This window comes from Mugil cephalus, chromosome 3 (assembly GCF_022458985.1).
Source record: "Mugil cephalus isolate CIBA_MC_2020 chromosome 3, CIBA_Mcephalus_1.1, whole genome shotgun sequence".
Lineage (NCBI taxonomy): Eukaryota > Metazoa > Chordata > Actinopteri > Mugiliformes > Mugilidae > Mugil > Mugil cephalus.
This window is the reverse complement of record NC_061772.1, coordinates 10,022,301-10,038,940: the sequence shown is the minus strand read 5'-3', so window position 1 is coordinate 10,038,940 and position 16,640 is coordinate 10,022,301. Positions and strand designations below refer to the sequence as shown.

At 40.0% G+C, this 16,640-nt stretch overlaps 1 protein-coding gene across 1 annotated transcript in view; it reads left to right on the top strand.

The window, feature by feature from the left end:
• The window catches only part of LOC125005839 (CUB and sushi domain-containing protein 1-like), a 372,481-nt gene that overhangs the window by 342,245 nt on the left and 13,596 nt on the right, over positions 1-16,640 (top strand). Inside the window, exons 61-71 of the mRNA XM_047581471.1 lie at positions 1,056-1,232; positions 1,800-1,979; positions 9,083-9,256; positions 9,360-9,426; positions 9,975-10,081; positions 11,353-11,426; positions 12,342-12,453; positions 12,638-12,817; positions 13,316-13,378; positions 14,123-14,284; positions 15,262-15,374. Coding sequence (XP_047437427.1) covers positions 1,056-1,232; positions 1,800-1,979; positions 9,083-9,256; positions 9,360-9,426; positions 9,975-10,081; positions 11,353-11,426; positions 12,342-12,453; positions 12,638-12,817; positions 13,316-13,378; positions 14,123-14,284; positions 15,262-15,374 — 1,409 coding nt within the window. The remainder of the gene's footprint in view (positions 1-1,055; positions 1,233-1,799; positions 1,980-9,082; positions 9,257-9,359; positions 9,427-9,974; positions 10,082-11,352; positions 11,427-12,341; positions 12,454-12,637; positions 12,818-13,315; positions 13,379-14,122; positions 14,285-15,261; positions 15,375-16,640) is intronic.

Genomic DNA, 16,640 nt, shown 5'->3' with positions numbered 1-16,640 from the left:
TTTCATTAGGCTAATAGTGGTTAAAAGCTGATTCAGAAAGGGTGAGACATCTATCACTGGGATACGAACACAAAGAAATCCATACACACTTCCAGACAAACACACACACACACACACGCATACTGTACAAACGTCTCCTAACAACACTAACACTCAGAGACTGGTGTAGATACACACAGCTTTGTACGTGCTCAACCTTACACACTGGGGGACACACTCTCGGTCAGAGCTTTTAAGGGTTCTAACTAATGAATCCCATCAATGGGTGTTTGACTGTTAAAGGCTGTCGGCTGTCATGATCTTATTAGTGAAATGTGCTGCGGTCGGTTGCTAATTCCTATCAGTTCTGTCAATGTGCTGTGCCAGCAAACTTAAGATCGATGGATCGCTAGTTTAGGGCCTTTGCTGTCTGCATTCATGTGAAATCCCTTTGCACTTGTATCACAATCTACCAGAGCAGCTCACAAAGCAAAGACTGGTCTAATAAACTATTCTACATGAGTTTTTTTTGCCAGTAAAGCCAGTATCAAATTATAAATATGTATTCTCTATGCACTCGTCGCTGAGACTTTGTTCTCTCCGAGATAACTCAGGAAGGACATTGTCCACCACTACTGTCTGATAATTAGCTTCACAGCCCTGCTGCACAGCTAAAGCTTTTTCTTACTTGTGCATTGTTGTTTCTTCTGCAAACACCTTGCAAACATTTTCAAAGATAGTATGCCCTATTTTCCAGTAATAGAAAAATGCATGGCCGTAGACCAAGTCTTTGCTCGGTGGCACTTTGGCTGTTTAGATGTATGACCGGCTTCCTTTTAGCCTCCAGCACGCAATGCTGTGGAATACTGCTTCTGCCATTCAGTGCTGGGAATCAGTCCAACTACCTTTAAACATTAATCAGCCTGTCTACTTCAAGGACATATTTTATGTAATTTCTGGCTGACTGTTGTGATAATCTCAAATATTGCAGCCCACAGCTGATCAGCACTGAGTGACAGGAAGACAGTACCGCTCACATTGGTATTAGCGCTGATTGGCATTTCCCCACTTCTCAGCTGTATCCTGTGGTAACCCTGGCACCCCGGCCCACAGCAGAATTGTCTTCAGCGACGGCATCACCTTCGGCAGCTCAGTGGCTTATGCGTGCTGGGAAGGCTTCAAAACATCAGGCCTGACCACCAGGCACTGCACGACAAATGGGACGTGGACGGGACAACCCCCAGACTGCACTGGTAGGATGGGTTTTACAGCATTACCATCTGTCTTTATCCCTAACTTCTGAAAGCACCGCTGTAGCTATTATTATGATAAACCACCACAGCCTGAGCTAGCTTCATTATATCACTAGAAATACTGCTGAAAGCACTGTCTGTGATGTTGAATGCATAGCAGTGTCTGTGTATTAAAGGATTCAAGAGTGGTATAAATTGTGCATAGGCTGGATAGCCATGCTGCTGTGCAGTTTCAGGACTGTGCAAGGTTAAGTTGACTGTGTCTGAGGTTTTAAACAGGCAGACAGACAGTTGGGGAAGAGGAGAAGAAAGGGGTGGGAGGTAGATGAAATGAAACAGGGATGTGTTCCAGGGAAGTCGAGGAAAGCAGCCTCTGAGAAAGCTGAGCTGAAGGTTGAGAAACAGCCTTTCAGACTGTACTGCAGTTATAGTAAAACGATTAGTGTTTCTAACAATCTATTTGCACTCTTTATGTGCTAATGCACTGTAAGCTTACAGGGACAACACCATCTGACAGATGGAAGCTGTAAATACTGTGTTCCTGACTTTAACTTTTACTTCCTTCAGTGATCAGTTGCGGGGACCCTGGGCCTATTGGCAATGGGATCTATATAGGAAGTGAGTTTAACTTCAACCACACAGTGACCTACCGCTGTAACCCTGGTCACCTGACGGAACCACCAGGACGGAGCGTTCTGCGCTGCACTAAAGACGGAACCTGGAACCAGACCAAACCTAGCTGTAGAGGTACGAGGAGTCAACACACTCTAAAATTATTCCCTCAATAGCATTTCTGCAAAAGAACACTCCATTTTGAAGGCAGAGGTTAGTTAAAAATAGAGTCTGCAATGTTGGATTGACGGGTCCTTTTGTGACATACTGGCTCTTGAAAATAGGTTTGATCAATTCCACTTGACCCCGGATAATAGGGTTTGTGTTCTAAAAAAGAGATGTTAGGATCTGTTTCAACAGACCATAACCACACAAGCGTCCCTTACATCTGCTCATGAAAGCATTTTGATTAAAATAAAAATAGGAACATTTCTTGACAATTAAAATATAAAAAGGTAAAATGATACAACAAATGTAAATGTGCTGTTAATTTAAAAAGAGCGCATAATGTGTCCAAGCCTTGATTATGAGCTCTGAAAGTTTGAGAGCTGATACTGACACCATTGCACAATGCTTCCTAATGAATAGATTTAGTGATATGTTAGTCAGGAACTTATTAAAGTATTTCAAGAGAATAAATCAGACTAATGAGAATATATACAGAAGCTCTGTTATGTTGCACACTATAATAATGCACCTATAATAAGGCACCTTGCAGGAAATGGAAATTTGTTATGTTACAGTGTAATATAAATCTTCTAATAACAAGGCAGACAAGGGTGAAGGTAGTTATTTGTATACAGCTGTTCAATCACACCGAGAAAAAAAAGAAAAAGAAAACATTTGTAAGCTGCCATGCTAAAATAACAGACTGTGACCTCAACAATACATTCAAATGGGAAGATTAGGCAAAGAAAAGATTAACATTGCTCCTTACAAAAGCATAGTGTGTTCCCGCAAACACAAAGGAAGGAATCAAATAAGAATGCATTAAAATAAAATGAGTCAGACCTTTACACAGCCCATATTTAGTGTTTAGACTATGATACTCAACAGCAGTAAAAGGGAATGTTTCCTGAGATCCTCCCTGCCGCTGCTTCCCACAAACAGAAAATCTCCTGCTGGCTTCTGCAGCTGCAGAAGCTGCGGAAGCTTTGAACTGAGATGAAAAAACTGAGAAAGCCGGCAGAGGGGCTACTGAGAGGGAAACAGAGAGAGATGCAGAGAGGGAAAACAGAGAAGTTTTGATACTGTAGGTGACAGGGAGTGAGAGTGGGGCAACAAATTTAAGACTGAAAATTATAGCTGAAAGAGAGGATAAGAGCAAGTCCCCTAGTTCTATCTTTTTCTCTTTGGTCTCCTTCACAGCTCACTTTTCCTCTTTAGGTTCTACTTCTACCTTGGTATTTATTTGATCCTTTTTTTTTTGGTAAACCACATTTTTCACACACAGAAACACAGAAACATATTGAATGAGGGAGTTGTAACTTATGCAACTATGGCTTGTTGGGGAAAGATTAATGAAGTCAGACTTGCAGTTGTCCATCTCTGTGCACTGGCCGGTGTCTGGCTGTGGGTTACCAGCTGTGGCCCCAGTTCTTGCGGCGTGTCGTGCACCGTTGCCACTAGTTGGACCTCTGTCAACGACTACTCGACCGGTTGAGCATGTTAAATCAGTTGCGGGGGCCATTCAGTGAGAGAGCTCGCTCTGACTGGCTGATCAGCTTAGCGAACCAACACAAGAGAATTCACAAAACAAAGCAAACGACAAAGTCATGAGGCAACACACAGAAGCCTCTTCTCTCTCTCTTTTTTTTTTTTATCTTGATGTCATCTGAACGCCGCAATTCACAAATATTTTTTACAACGGACAAGCTCTTGCGTAATGCTTTGCATATCCACAGCCATAGCTCTTCTAGTTTCCCAGTGACCTCCACCTGCTGTTCTGCCATTTCCTCTCGAGCACGAGCAGACCACGGTTGTAGTCCTTGCTCTGTGTTCAAGTGCAACTTTCAAGCCCCAGACACAGGCGACGTGAGGCGACAGCACATTCAGCCTTTGTCGCCGCCAGTTCTCCGATGCCTGTTTTGTGTGTCTGGACCTTTACAATGAAGGAGGGACTGAGCGAGCAAAGCAATGATGAGGAGTGATCAGGAGGGAGGGAAGGAGAGGAACGGAGGAGGAAGAATGGAAGGGATGAAGAGGTGTAGTGAAAGAAAACATTAGATCAGCACAGAGCGAGACACAAAACACACAATGAGTAATGCGGAGATTAGGAAAGGAAGAAAATGGGAGGTGAAAAAGGAGAGAGTGAAGCGAGTGAATGAAAAAGAGGAAATGTGATGAGCCATCAGCGGCGCTAAGAGAGAGGAAGCGAGTGATGGAAAAAAAACAAAGAGAGGCAAATCAATACCTGCCCCCAAACCTGTAAACACACAGTGAGAAAAGGGATTAAGCCCATAAAATGTGTTGGCTGGGTGAATTGCGCCAAGAGAGATACGCCTAAAAGACAAAAGGGGAAGAGGGGGAGCGGGGGGGGGGGGGGGGGGGGGGGGAGGAGAGCAGGAAAGCAGGGGAAGAAGATAAAAGAGGACTGGAGCTGAGACAGAAGGACGAGGAAGAGAAGGCGCAGGGAGAGGGAGGAAAAAGTAAGCAGAGTGAAAGGGGGCAGGAGACCAAAGTGTAAGGACGGAGCGTGGAGACGTGAGAGGAAACATGATAGGAGGGGGACAGGGAATGGAGTCAGAGACTGAGGGACAAGCAGGCGGCGTCAGAAAGTAGGGATGAGAGTTCTTCCCCTGGACTGTGAGGCCACCCCAGTCTATTCACAACAAGGGAAAGCCACAAATAAAAGAGTTCAGAAACCTTCAATTACAGGCACAAGTGTTCTTTGGGCATCAGAGACCAGCAGAAATATTGGTGCAGAATATTAACTGCTGGAGTCAATAAGAGTGTGTTCCACTATTTTTAGACAGCTCAGGTTTGTTCCCTAACAACAACGTTGTTTCAGGGGGGGAAAAAAAAACTCATTCAGTGATTAATTTTAGCTGCTGGCTGACCACCAGCTATTGTTCCTGGAGTCAGGCAGCAATGAAATGATGAACTACATGCTTTAAGAAACTGGCAGTGACTTGTGCGCAGATGTGCGTGGTTTTTTTTTTAACAGGTCCAGCAACAAGAGGAACACATTGCAGAGCGGAGGGGACTAATATTGGGGAAATGAAACACTTTCTTAGAAGTCTGCGAGGATGACTTCTGAGAGATGCAAAGCTTTCTTCGGGACACTGCTGACATACAAAGACAGAATTAGTCAGCTGATTAGCTTGCTGCAAGCAGCTGCGGTTGCCTGGAAACGCCCGATGTTACAAACGAAGGATATGTATTCTTCTGTAGTTCAGAACACTTTTTTATTTTTAATTTTTTTGTTAATTCCTCTTTGATTCCGCATCCAAAAGAGTGACCACAGTTTAACGGAGAAACAGAAAAGAGACAAATACAGGGAAAATAAGAGAAATCAAGAGGGCCAGAGAGGCGATAAATAGATCACAGAAAAATCAAATATTGAAGCAGAGAGAGAGAATGGAGATGTCCATATTGTGTGTAGTTAGTGTTACTGTTGATGTAATGCTTGGTGCATATAACTGCTGTCTGTACGTAAATGTGTCTGTATGTTTTTACTGTTCATTTCATGAGCTGTGCTTGTTGCAGCGCCTTCTGTCCATACAGGATGTACGTGCTGTTTATGCATGTACGTCTGCTTGTGTGTCTGCCCGCCGCTCTCCCTTTCCCTCTCTCTCTCTCTGTATGCGTGTGTGCATAGTATATCATCATAGCAAAGTGAATGGAGCATGAAACCATCTGTCTCCTGGTTAGATGAGAATTACGCTGACTTTATTAGATGTTTGAAACCATGCAGATGGTTATCATTATCTTTGGGAGTTTGGCACACGCACACACAGAGATGTTTATCAGTGTGTAATGAAGTTATATGCGCAGACATCCGCGCCAGTAAAATACCCTTGCATGTATGAGCACACGCGGCGCGTTTCTGCAGATCTTTAAAAGGTGCTTGCAGTGGATGAATTCTGTGTTATCAAATGATCACAGAGTATCAGTGAAGACTCTTCCCTCCCCGCCCCGTTCCTCAAGACGAAGACGGCATATTAACATCAAGTCCGGAGCACTTTTTTTCCACAAGCTCTTAGACCCACAAACTGTCGCACAGATGAGACTTCTTCATGTGCATCACCCAACTCTTTGCACCTGCAATAACCATTTTACTTCAGTATTTATGCTTTTATAGAGTTGTTTTTATCCTTGCTTGCTTTTTGACTGTTAGGATTTTATTGTTCTCTCTTAGATGTATCACTCCTTCCTATTGCTGCATTATTACCAGACCTCAGTGTTTAGTTTGACAATAAATCTTGAAACTTTAAACTACTGAAGGCTTCGCGCAAAGTGCAATAGTGAGCTTCAAGTATACAGTGAAAATAAAAAATAAGAGAAGCCTTTGAACTCATCCCCACACATGTGTCAATTAGCGTTTTTCATTTCCGAACTTAATCTAAGTCGCTGTCATGAACAAAACACAATTTATTTTAACTAATGACAAACAAATCATTGAATTGTTTGCTCCCTTGTTTAATAGACTGAGAGACTATGTGAACCCCAAGGCTAATGACATGAGGAGAAGTTAATTGGAGGCAGGACTTGGCAAATCTGGGGTCCAATCAATGAAACAAGATTGGATGTGTTGATTTATAAATAACAATTTGAGTTTTCTATTCACAAGAAGCATTTGCCTCGAACCAAAGACACTGATTTAAACTTCAAGGGAGAGGGTTAGGAAGTAATCACAAAAGGTTTCAATACTTATCAGTCCACTTTTAAGTTGTCTATAAACAGAGATGAACTGGTAATCAGAATTCTCACCTTAGCTAATATGACTGAAAGTTTATCTTAAGGGATAAAATCCAAACCAAATCTAAAGTGACTCTGTCAGAGCCCAGACCTCAAAGTCATCCTATGAATGTGACTGTGATCAAGCAGTGAGTAACAGAAGTTGTAGCACCCTATAATGTAATAATTTCCTGAAAATGTAATAAAATTTGCACTTAACTTCGATCGAAAATGTAATAAAACCCAATAATGCAATAACTTCACCAATAATGTAATAAAATATCCTGATTGATATTGAAAATGAAATAAAATGCTTAAGAATAGTTGTGTTTCGAAATGAGATCACGTGTATGTGTGAATCGAGATCGCGATCTTTTAACGATTTATCGCGCAGCCCTAGTCTAAAGCCTACCGCTATCCTTCCATTATCAAACCGTTTCTGGTATCCTACAGAAATCTGAAGGTATTGATGCTGACTGTCAGTAGGACAGCATGTCAGCTGACCACTCTGTCACTTGACATAGAGTAAGATGTCAGTTTGACCTGGATAGTGATATAATAACCATTTGTGAGTGGATGTGTGGGCCTATGTTTACGTCAGGTGTCATTCGATGTGTATGCAGGTGTTATGAATTACTCTCTTCAAATGAAGTGTCACTGAAAGTTGTTTTGTTGGTTTGTGGTTGTTTTCATGAGGTAGTGATATTTTTTTTGGAAAACTGTGGAGTGAAGCGGTTAGTTTAGAGGCTTATCTGATCTGGAATTCTGGTCTAGTCCATCACCCACTCGTTAGGCCCAGGACGTAGTTGCATGTCCCTGAGTATTTGTACATATGCATATGACTGCATGGTGCTCAAGGTCTGTAATATAACCCAATAGTCATTCTGCTGTTTCAGATCCAGTGTATATAACATTCTTAGATTCTCAAAACACAAAATGTAGAACTCTGGACTGAAAATGAACAAATATATCACATTATCTGTCAAATATTACATTATCAGTCTTGAAATAAAATAAAAAAAATGCTGAAAATGTAAGAAATTCCCAATAATATAGTAAGGTATTCCATTATCTGTAAACATGTTATTACAATATCAGTCAGGATATTTTATTACATAATTGGTGAAGTTATTACATTATTGTGTTTTATTACATTTTCGATTGAGTTAAGTGCAAATTTTATTATATTTTCAGGAAATTATTACATTATAGGGTGCTACCCCTCTGCAGTTTAAGATTATTGTCGCCAATGGAAGATCACCCAGTAATTAAATTCAAGTTTTCAAATATTATTCCCACCAACTCTTCAACTCCACAAATTGTGTTTATTGAAGTGTGTTTTGGTGTTTGGTGTATAGGCTACCTATGAAATAATAATCATATCACAGTTTATGACCAATTAATGCACAAAAGGACTTAATTCCAAATGATAAACATACTTTTTTTTATCACAGTAAATACATAATTTTAATGTGAAATCCCAGTGTAGGGATTAGAGGTTGTAAAATGTTTTATTACTAACCAGCATTTAATGTAGCAGATTTTAGGAACATCGCAGTAATCCCAGTCATCAGAGTTGAATCAGGAATAACTTTAAAGACAAAGCAAAATCCTGTAAGTTGGTCAGATGCTGACTATGGTTTGTGGTTTGGTTAAATAGCTCAAATATTGTGACCAATGTCATATGACAGGTTTTTGTATTTATTCATGTTACATTTGTTGCGCTCTGGACAGATTTAGCTGAACTCTTTTAATTTTCACCCCGTATGGTGTTTCCTTTCATTTTGTCTGCTAAAAGTGTCTTACTTTGGCAAATGTTGCAGTTTATTTATTTTGCCTTTTGGTATAATCATTGTTCAGTGTCTTCACATCTTAGCACTACACCAAAGAAATGTCTCAACAGTCTAGTCTTTTTGACTATGACACTCTAAGTGCTCATCATGTTATTTTGTGCTCCTTCACTTCTAAGGGAAAAATGTTTTTGTTGGCAAAGATCAAATAACATATTAAGACCTGATTGTTACAACAATGGCTGCTACTTGCCTTCTGTGTGTTTACAAGTTTTGTTTGACCAGTTAAAGTGTAAAACCACCGTAAAAATGTCTAAGCAGTGTTCATTTATGCACTCGCTGGAGCTTATATTAGCATATTGAATATTTTATATGCTATAGTCATATATAACACATACTTGGCAATGAGGGCTTGTAAATTCCACAAACACACATAGACAGGTTGAGAGGTGGCAGTGTAAATCATTTAACCGCTACATCACCCCTTGAACTATGTTAATTTATTTTATATCATGATCTTTTACATATCCATGCGTATGTGTGTTTCAGTGATCCAGTGTGGACCTCCACCTCCAGTGACCAATGGGAAGGTGGAAGGGACCGACCACTCCTGGGGGTCGAGTGTTAGCTACAGTTGTTTCCATGGATATCAGTTGTCCACGCCGGCTGTGCTAACCTGTGAGGGGAACGGGACTTGGACCGGAGACGTACCACAGTGTCTGCGTGAGTACTCTTAGCTTCAGCTAAAAAGTTCAAAGTAACTAATGCACAACACTGTTACCCGCTACCGGCAGGTGAGCTGACTGTAATTCTGATTTCTCTCAAGCGGTTCTATGTGGGGATCCTGGCTCTCCTGGAGGAGGTTTTAGAGAGGGGAACATCTTTTCATATCGGTAAGTGATAACACTAAATAAATAAGTGATGACTGCCGTGTATAGCATATATATTGTGTGTTGGTTAAGAAACAGATTTACATATATTTCAACCAATTTGTGTACAGTGTTGCCCGTAAAGTTGGAGTTCAAACACATTCCTCTTTTTATTCCTATTTATACACATCAGTTATATGTTTGGAGGAGACTGATAATAAAGTGAGAAGATATACACTTTATCTATCAAGAATAAATTATGTTCAAACTGTGCTTTCTTAAAATGGAATACATTTTCTAGTGGGTATTATTGTGTGACAGTTACAGTGTTTCTCATACTGAACAGATTTACTCGTGGCACTTGTAGCAAAGGTACACATGTTCATTACTCCTCATTAAAACTGATTGAGATACTGTGTAAAAAGATGCTTGAAATGTTGGAGCTCTTTCTCTAAGCTGGTATAATAAAGAAAACCACACTTCATAATCAAGTGGAAACAGAATGTTTCTTTAATTACATATCACTTTGTGTCTATCATATTTTTTAATAAATACTTGTTTTTCCTACACAGGTCAGAGGTCAGGTTCTACTGCCATTCTCCCTATCTGCTGGTGGGCTCTGCATCCAGAGTCTGTCAAGCTGACGGAATTTGGAGTGGCCAACAACCAGCGTGTATAGGTAACTAACAGACAGAACACATCATAACATTTACCTGATAAAAAAAAATAAAAAAAAACACTGCAGTTTTCAAAATTGACTACTATTATTATTGTACTACTATATGGTGTGCCCCAAAAATGTAAACAGGAACGCAGCACACTGACTTTATCATCAGAGATATGTATTTACTTGATAAAGATTTTATTATTTAAATAATATAGTGATCATACCAAAAGTATTTATTACAGATTTTGCACACTGCCACTTTTATAGCAATGACTTGTGTCTGAGACAAGGTTCTTCTTCTTCTTAACCTCTTTTTTCTTTAACAAGGTTCGTTTTTGCTCACTTCGAATGAAACTGAGATATGTAATAACCCTCGGTGTATCTTATACATCTTTACATCACACAGAGAAAAATGTCCATGTATTTCAAAAACCATTTCTAGCCTTAACAGAATGTATATATTGCATAAAAGCTTTCAAACATACCTACTGCAGACTTTCATAATTTTAAAGAACCAGACATTTTGTTTACTGCAAAAGAAATCCTATCATCAACAAGTTATGAATAACATTTTCTGGAATCAGATTATAGATTCTGCCATCAGATATAAACAAGACTGCTCATATACACTTTGTGGTATTAGTATTCCAGCATAGCTGGAGCTGAAGATTTGATCTAATCAGTGGATGAAGTAGGTGGGTTTGATGCCGGCATTTGGTTCCCATAAAAAATGTATCTTGTAAAGCAGCCTTTCATTTCTTGTAGTGAAATTGAGGTTTTTGTGGCAATTGTTCTGAAAGCATGGAGCTTATTTTGGAAAAAGATGTGAAATCGCAAGGGGGGAAAAAAAGCTGAAATAGCGCATTACAGCTAAAGTGTGAAGCAGCCTGGTAGCAACACCACAGCCATCGCAGAATCTCTGTCATGTTCCTATGCCGCAAATAACTGTATCTGTCATACAGAACATACGAGTGATGTTACCTGCAGGTCTTGACTGATATTTTGGTACTGCATGTAATGTTTTGTGATGCAACCACCAACGTACAAAAACCATTAGGATAGTTTCATTTTGTACTGAACCGCCCTTACTACGTTTTTACATACCACAGCACTTGCATGGGTGTGATATACTGTATAGTTAACTGTAGTAGGAGTATCTGCAGGAAACAGTGACAAGTTTTCTTGATATGCAGGTGTATTTAAAAATGTGAAAACCTACAACACTCAGTATGTACGTCAATAACTGTGTGTGTGTGTGTGTGTGTGTGTGTGTGTGTGTGTAGACCCAGCCTTCAACAGCTGTCGTGATCCAGGAACACCAGCCTATGGTATCCCGGTAGTGGCCCAAGGCTTTCAGGTGAGAAATGTGAGAAATGTATCCGCGGAAATCTCTGGATAATAATAATAATAAAATCGTCAGAAATATGGGAGCTCTCAGATTAGATTTATTAACAGGTTCCCTCATCCACAACTGTGTGTATGCAATTGAACTGAAAATTAGTTAAATTAATTTAACTAGTAGGTAATTAGAGTGAAATTTAGCTTGAAATTCTGTGAGCAAGTTCTGATTGTACTGATCAAATTTAAAACGTTTAAAGGACGTTATGATGAGTCGTATATGAGGCCTGGTTAAAAATCTATTCGGGGTGATACAAAGAAGTGACAGAATGAGTGAAAGGATGCCTACATGCAATAAGTGAATATAAGTCAGACTGGGTCCAAAACAGTTGAGTCCCAGGGAAAAGGTAGATGTCTTGTCAAAAGTGACTCCCCTATTTCCAAAGTTGGATTTAGGTAATATTTTCTTTCATCTTAGGCCCCAAGCTGTGTGGGGAAGAGATAAGAGTGTGCTGATAGAATATACTGGCTGTCCAATCCTTAATGGAAATAAGCAAACATGCAAATCCTTCAATTTGTGAAGGCATAATTGGATATCATCCTCATATCATATTTCCCCTGACATCTCCACAAAGAGAGGAAAGATTACTAGCACCTCCAGAGAAAACAGGCACTGCACGTAATGCAGGGTAACGATTTTAGTTTAAATGTTTAATAAACTTAATAAAAATTACCAAATTTTATGAAACCACATCTGGGATTTAAAGGGTTAGTCAAAAATTAAGGGGTTAATTCAAAGTTATTAGTTTTGACAATTAGATTTTCCTCTGGTTTAATGACAATTACCTTGTGCTGCTGAGTGTGACAGCGTTTAAGAGGCCATGGGTTTAACAGTGAATTAAGAGACTTTTATTGTGCTGTTCATTATGCCTAGGTTGGCAGTAAGATTTCCTTCAAGTGCCGTAAAAACTATCACATACTTGGTTCAACAACAAGAACGTGCCTAGAAAACCTAACCTGGAGTGGAACTCAACCAGAGTGCATAGGTAGGTAACAGCTCGTTGTCCTCGTAGCTGCAGCAAAACAAGAACGATCTTTAATTCTGATGAATTTAAGCTATTGTTAATATTTCCGCTTTGATTTAGCTTTTGTGGAGAGAAGCATTCTGTTATTTTAATCTAAGGCGTGAAGGTCAGTGTTAACCTAATACTTCTCATCCCATGTGCTCAGCTCATTCATGCCGACAGCCAGAGACCCCCAGTAATGTAGATGTTAGATCCATGGACCTGCCTACCTTGGGATACACCCTGATATACACCTGTCAAGAAGGCTTCTATCTGGCTGGAGGATCAGAGCACAGAACCTGCAAGAGTGACGGGAGATGGTCGGGGAAACCACCTCTCTGTAAAGGTATTTAGGTCCTTCCTGGAAAATGCGCAGCTTCTGTGAAGTGAGACTGATCGCACGCCTGGAATCTGAACTGGATGTCATAATCCCATATGGTTTAAGATGGATGCAGATTATCACCCTGATATTACTTCTGTGCTCTTGTAAATCAGCCTCGGGTTTATAAACGCTGGGGTTTTATCACATATCCATGACTCTGTCTAGTCTCAAAGAGGAGACACTGGTGGCTGGGAATGCTGTGATGTATGACAACAAAACAATAAGGTTATAAGGCAAGAAACAGGCTGCCAGCGTCTTTCTGTCTTCTACTTGGTTTGTCTTTGGCTGTGGAAGACCATAAATGGAAAATGTCAGTGTAAAAGGCAATTAGATTCTTTTTTCTTGTGTACTCTGTCCTTTTATATGTTAAATATCATACGTCACCGGTCCTTTGATAGCCACTGTTTTGTGCAGCGTTACATGTCAAGAAAGCCTAACCGAATTCATTATTCCATGTTGCAGTCGGAGTGAAAGTCAATCCCAAAGGCAGAGGAGAGTCAGATGTCCAGAAGAACAAGATACGTGGTATGCAGATTTACACTGAAGTACATACACAAGTCATGTACATGCTGATTAGCCTGTTCTCCTCCCGTTTCTTGTGATTTCACAGTGTGCAGTTGTGTTTTGTTGTTGTAGTTGCTATCCTTTTATTAATAGGATATGTTACATACTGTTTTCTAGAGAGAGAATGGACGTGGAGGTGTTGAATGCAAGGGTTGCTGTCTGCATGGATAAGCAGTCTACGTTCAAAATTGCAGGATGTCAGTGTATAATTGTGCTGCTAACCCAGTGTAGCTAGGCTCCAATGAAAAAATAAATCAGTATAAGCATTACCATAGTAAGTTTGAAGTAAATTTTGTAATCCTTGTATGCAGTTAGAGGACAAAGGGAGACAAATACCCCCTTTTGTATAAAGAGCAAAGTTGTCTTGATAACTGCAGCTGCTGAGTTTTAGTTAAGTCATACTTCTAAGTGTGGGTTCCAGTCTGACTGCTCCATGAGTACAGTCAATTTACCCTCAAGACCTTGCCAAGTCAAAACCACATGTTGTGTCTCGGCAAACGCTTGACGGTAATCCTAATCCATCATGTTTGCTCAAGACCTTTAGTTTGTAAAATTCTCAGTGTTGGCTTTTAACAGAGCTCCAAACTAAAAAGGTATTTGTAATATCAACAGTAGCAGCATTTGAATATTTTGAATTAAAACCCTGTTAAACAAGTTGTATATTAGTTTTATGTATTTGTTGCTGTTTTTGCGTCTTCATTGCAGTTCCGGTGGACGTCTTCTCTCCAAACTCTGAGTGGAGCGGTTTCTACGAGTATCTGGGGAAGAGACAGGCCACCACATTTACAGTTACCGGGTTCAATGCTACCAGTGGAAGAGTCAACGTCACATTACTGGAGACCAGCGGAGTGTCGATAAGATTATCAGGTGAAAAACAAGGAGACCTGTAACAATGTGTTAACCCTGAGTAGTTTCAAAGAGATCTATTGTTATGTCCTCATTCAACTGTTAACAGAGCGACACTTGTTTCCAAATATCTACTTATTTCCTGTAAATTCAAAGCTAAACAGGACCGTGATTCCACTGGATGCAAGTTAATAGTCATCAACATTCTTAAAGAAGATCTTAAAGTTCCAGATATCTTAAGATCCAGTTTTCATTCACATTTATTTCTTCTCATCTGTTTAAAAATGGTGCAATTGCCTATATTGCACACAAGTTCTATTAATACTGAAAGTCTGCAGGGTACAAAAAGAGCTGTAGCAATACAAGGGAGAGGAGGCAGTGATTCATACCTCAAATATTGCAACAGACAATCAGGAGTAGGTATGAACGTGTTGTACAGTATATCTGGGCCCCTCACCACCAGTGCAAACGAGCCACATTGAGATACAACCTTCCATCGCAGGTATACATTCTTTATTTGTACGTACTGTAGATGCTCGGAAAATATATTTTTCTGAAAATGACTGGCAGGTCAACTAAACAGGGAATGCATTCAAATTCACCTTTCAGCCATAATTGAATCGAAATTTCTGATATTTCTCTCACATGGGCATGCCATATATTGAACTGCAGCAGATTTTGTGCTGACACTCTAGTTAAAAAAAGGAGGGACGTGTAGCTGAAGGGTAAATGTCACTTTCTCCTCAGTAATGTGTCACACGCTTGGTAAAGGAAATGGCGTATGATAATTCAAAATGTCAAGGCGTCTCCTTTCCACTGTTTGTCACCCACCACAGTGTCTGTCTGTCTTACCTTTTGTCAACCTCCATTCACCTTTGTGTCTTTTTGTCTTTCTCTTTGCCTTGGGCCGTTTCACCACAAATTAGAATTCCATTTGCTGTAAGTCTGTATCAGGAAACCTACGTATGTTCAGCATCATGTCTCTGTCTCTATTTAAGGTACCTACAAGTCAGAAGAGAACCAGCTGCTGTTGAAGGTTTACCAAGTGAAGGGGCCCACAGAGCACTACTACAGCAAGTTTAAAAATGACAACTGGGCAATGGATGGATATGTAAGTAACATCTCCTATTTTCTGGGTCAATATCGTTTTAATAATACCAGATGTCACTGAGGGGATTAAATGATACTGAATTACTAGCCTGTCCTACAGTAGAAAGTAGCACCATCCAGACCACATTACTCATCTCACACCCACAGGCCTGTGCAGGGACTTGTGAAAGAGATGAACTGAAACTGCAGGCATATCCTGAGTGGCATCATGTGAAGTGAATCCATTTAAAATAATTGTGTTTACGAAGATTTTGTTTTTTTATCAGTGGTGTAAGAACTTCTAAAATAAAATCGTCACCATCACGGGAAGTCGTCAGAAGTCGTCATAATGCCAAAACACTTGCATTACCGCACGCTCAATGTAAATTGCTGTCAGGTTTGTGAGAAAAGAAGGCTTTTGTGTTTTTCTGTACTTTCAACATTTTTCTCCTCTTTTATTTATTTAGTAATGAAGACAAATAGTACGTAGAGTTTGTCACCATAAAGAAAGCAGGTGTTATCTAGCACATGCCATATCTAATAACCACCTGTCTTCTCAGTGATCTATAGACACCGTAGGACAGATATGCCGGCAACAGTGCTGTTAAAAAGTCTAAAAATAAAGTGAAGACACTTTCTGAAAGACATCTTCATAAAATGTGCAGTAAACAGACAGAAAAAAAAACAACAACCATCAAATCAATATTTGATGTGAGCACCCTTTGCCTTTAAAACAGACCCAGTTCTCCTAGGTATACCTGTGCACAATGTTTCAAGGTATTTGGCAGGTACGTTGTTCCAGGCATTCTGAAGATCTTTCTGCAGTTTTTCTGTGGATTCGGGCTGCCACACTTCATATGTCTTTTCATGTCATCCCTGTCGCACTCCGGGGTGTTGAGATCAGGGCACTGCAGGACCCCTCGGACTCTGAGATAGTTCTTTATGACTCAGACACTGAGTTTGTAAGCAGGAGTGTAGCACCCTTGACTTCCCTTAAGGGACATATTTAATCAATCGTTAGCAATTTTTTTGGCAAATATTTATTATTTCTCATCCAGCGTGAGCTGATGACGAGATTATCAATCCAAAAGCAATATAAAGACTGGTTAAATAAACTAACACCACGTTCATTTAGAATCCATAAAAAGGATTACTTGTATAGGTGCTGCGATTTCTCAGAGGAATAGACAAAAATCACACCCTCTTTACTATCGCATGCCCTCTGTATATCCCTTTCTGTTTGTTCTGCTGTCTGTGGACACTATATAAAGATGGGCACGCCGTGATG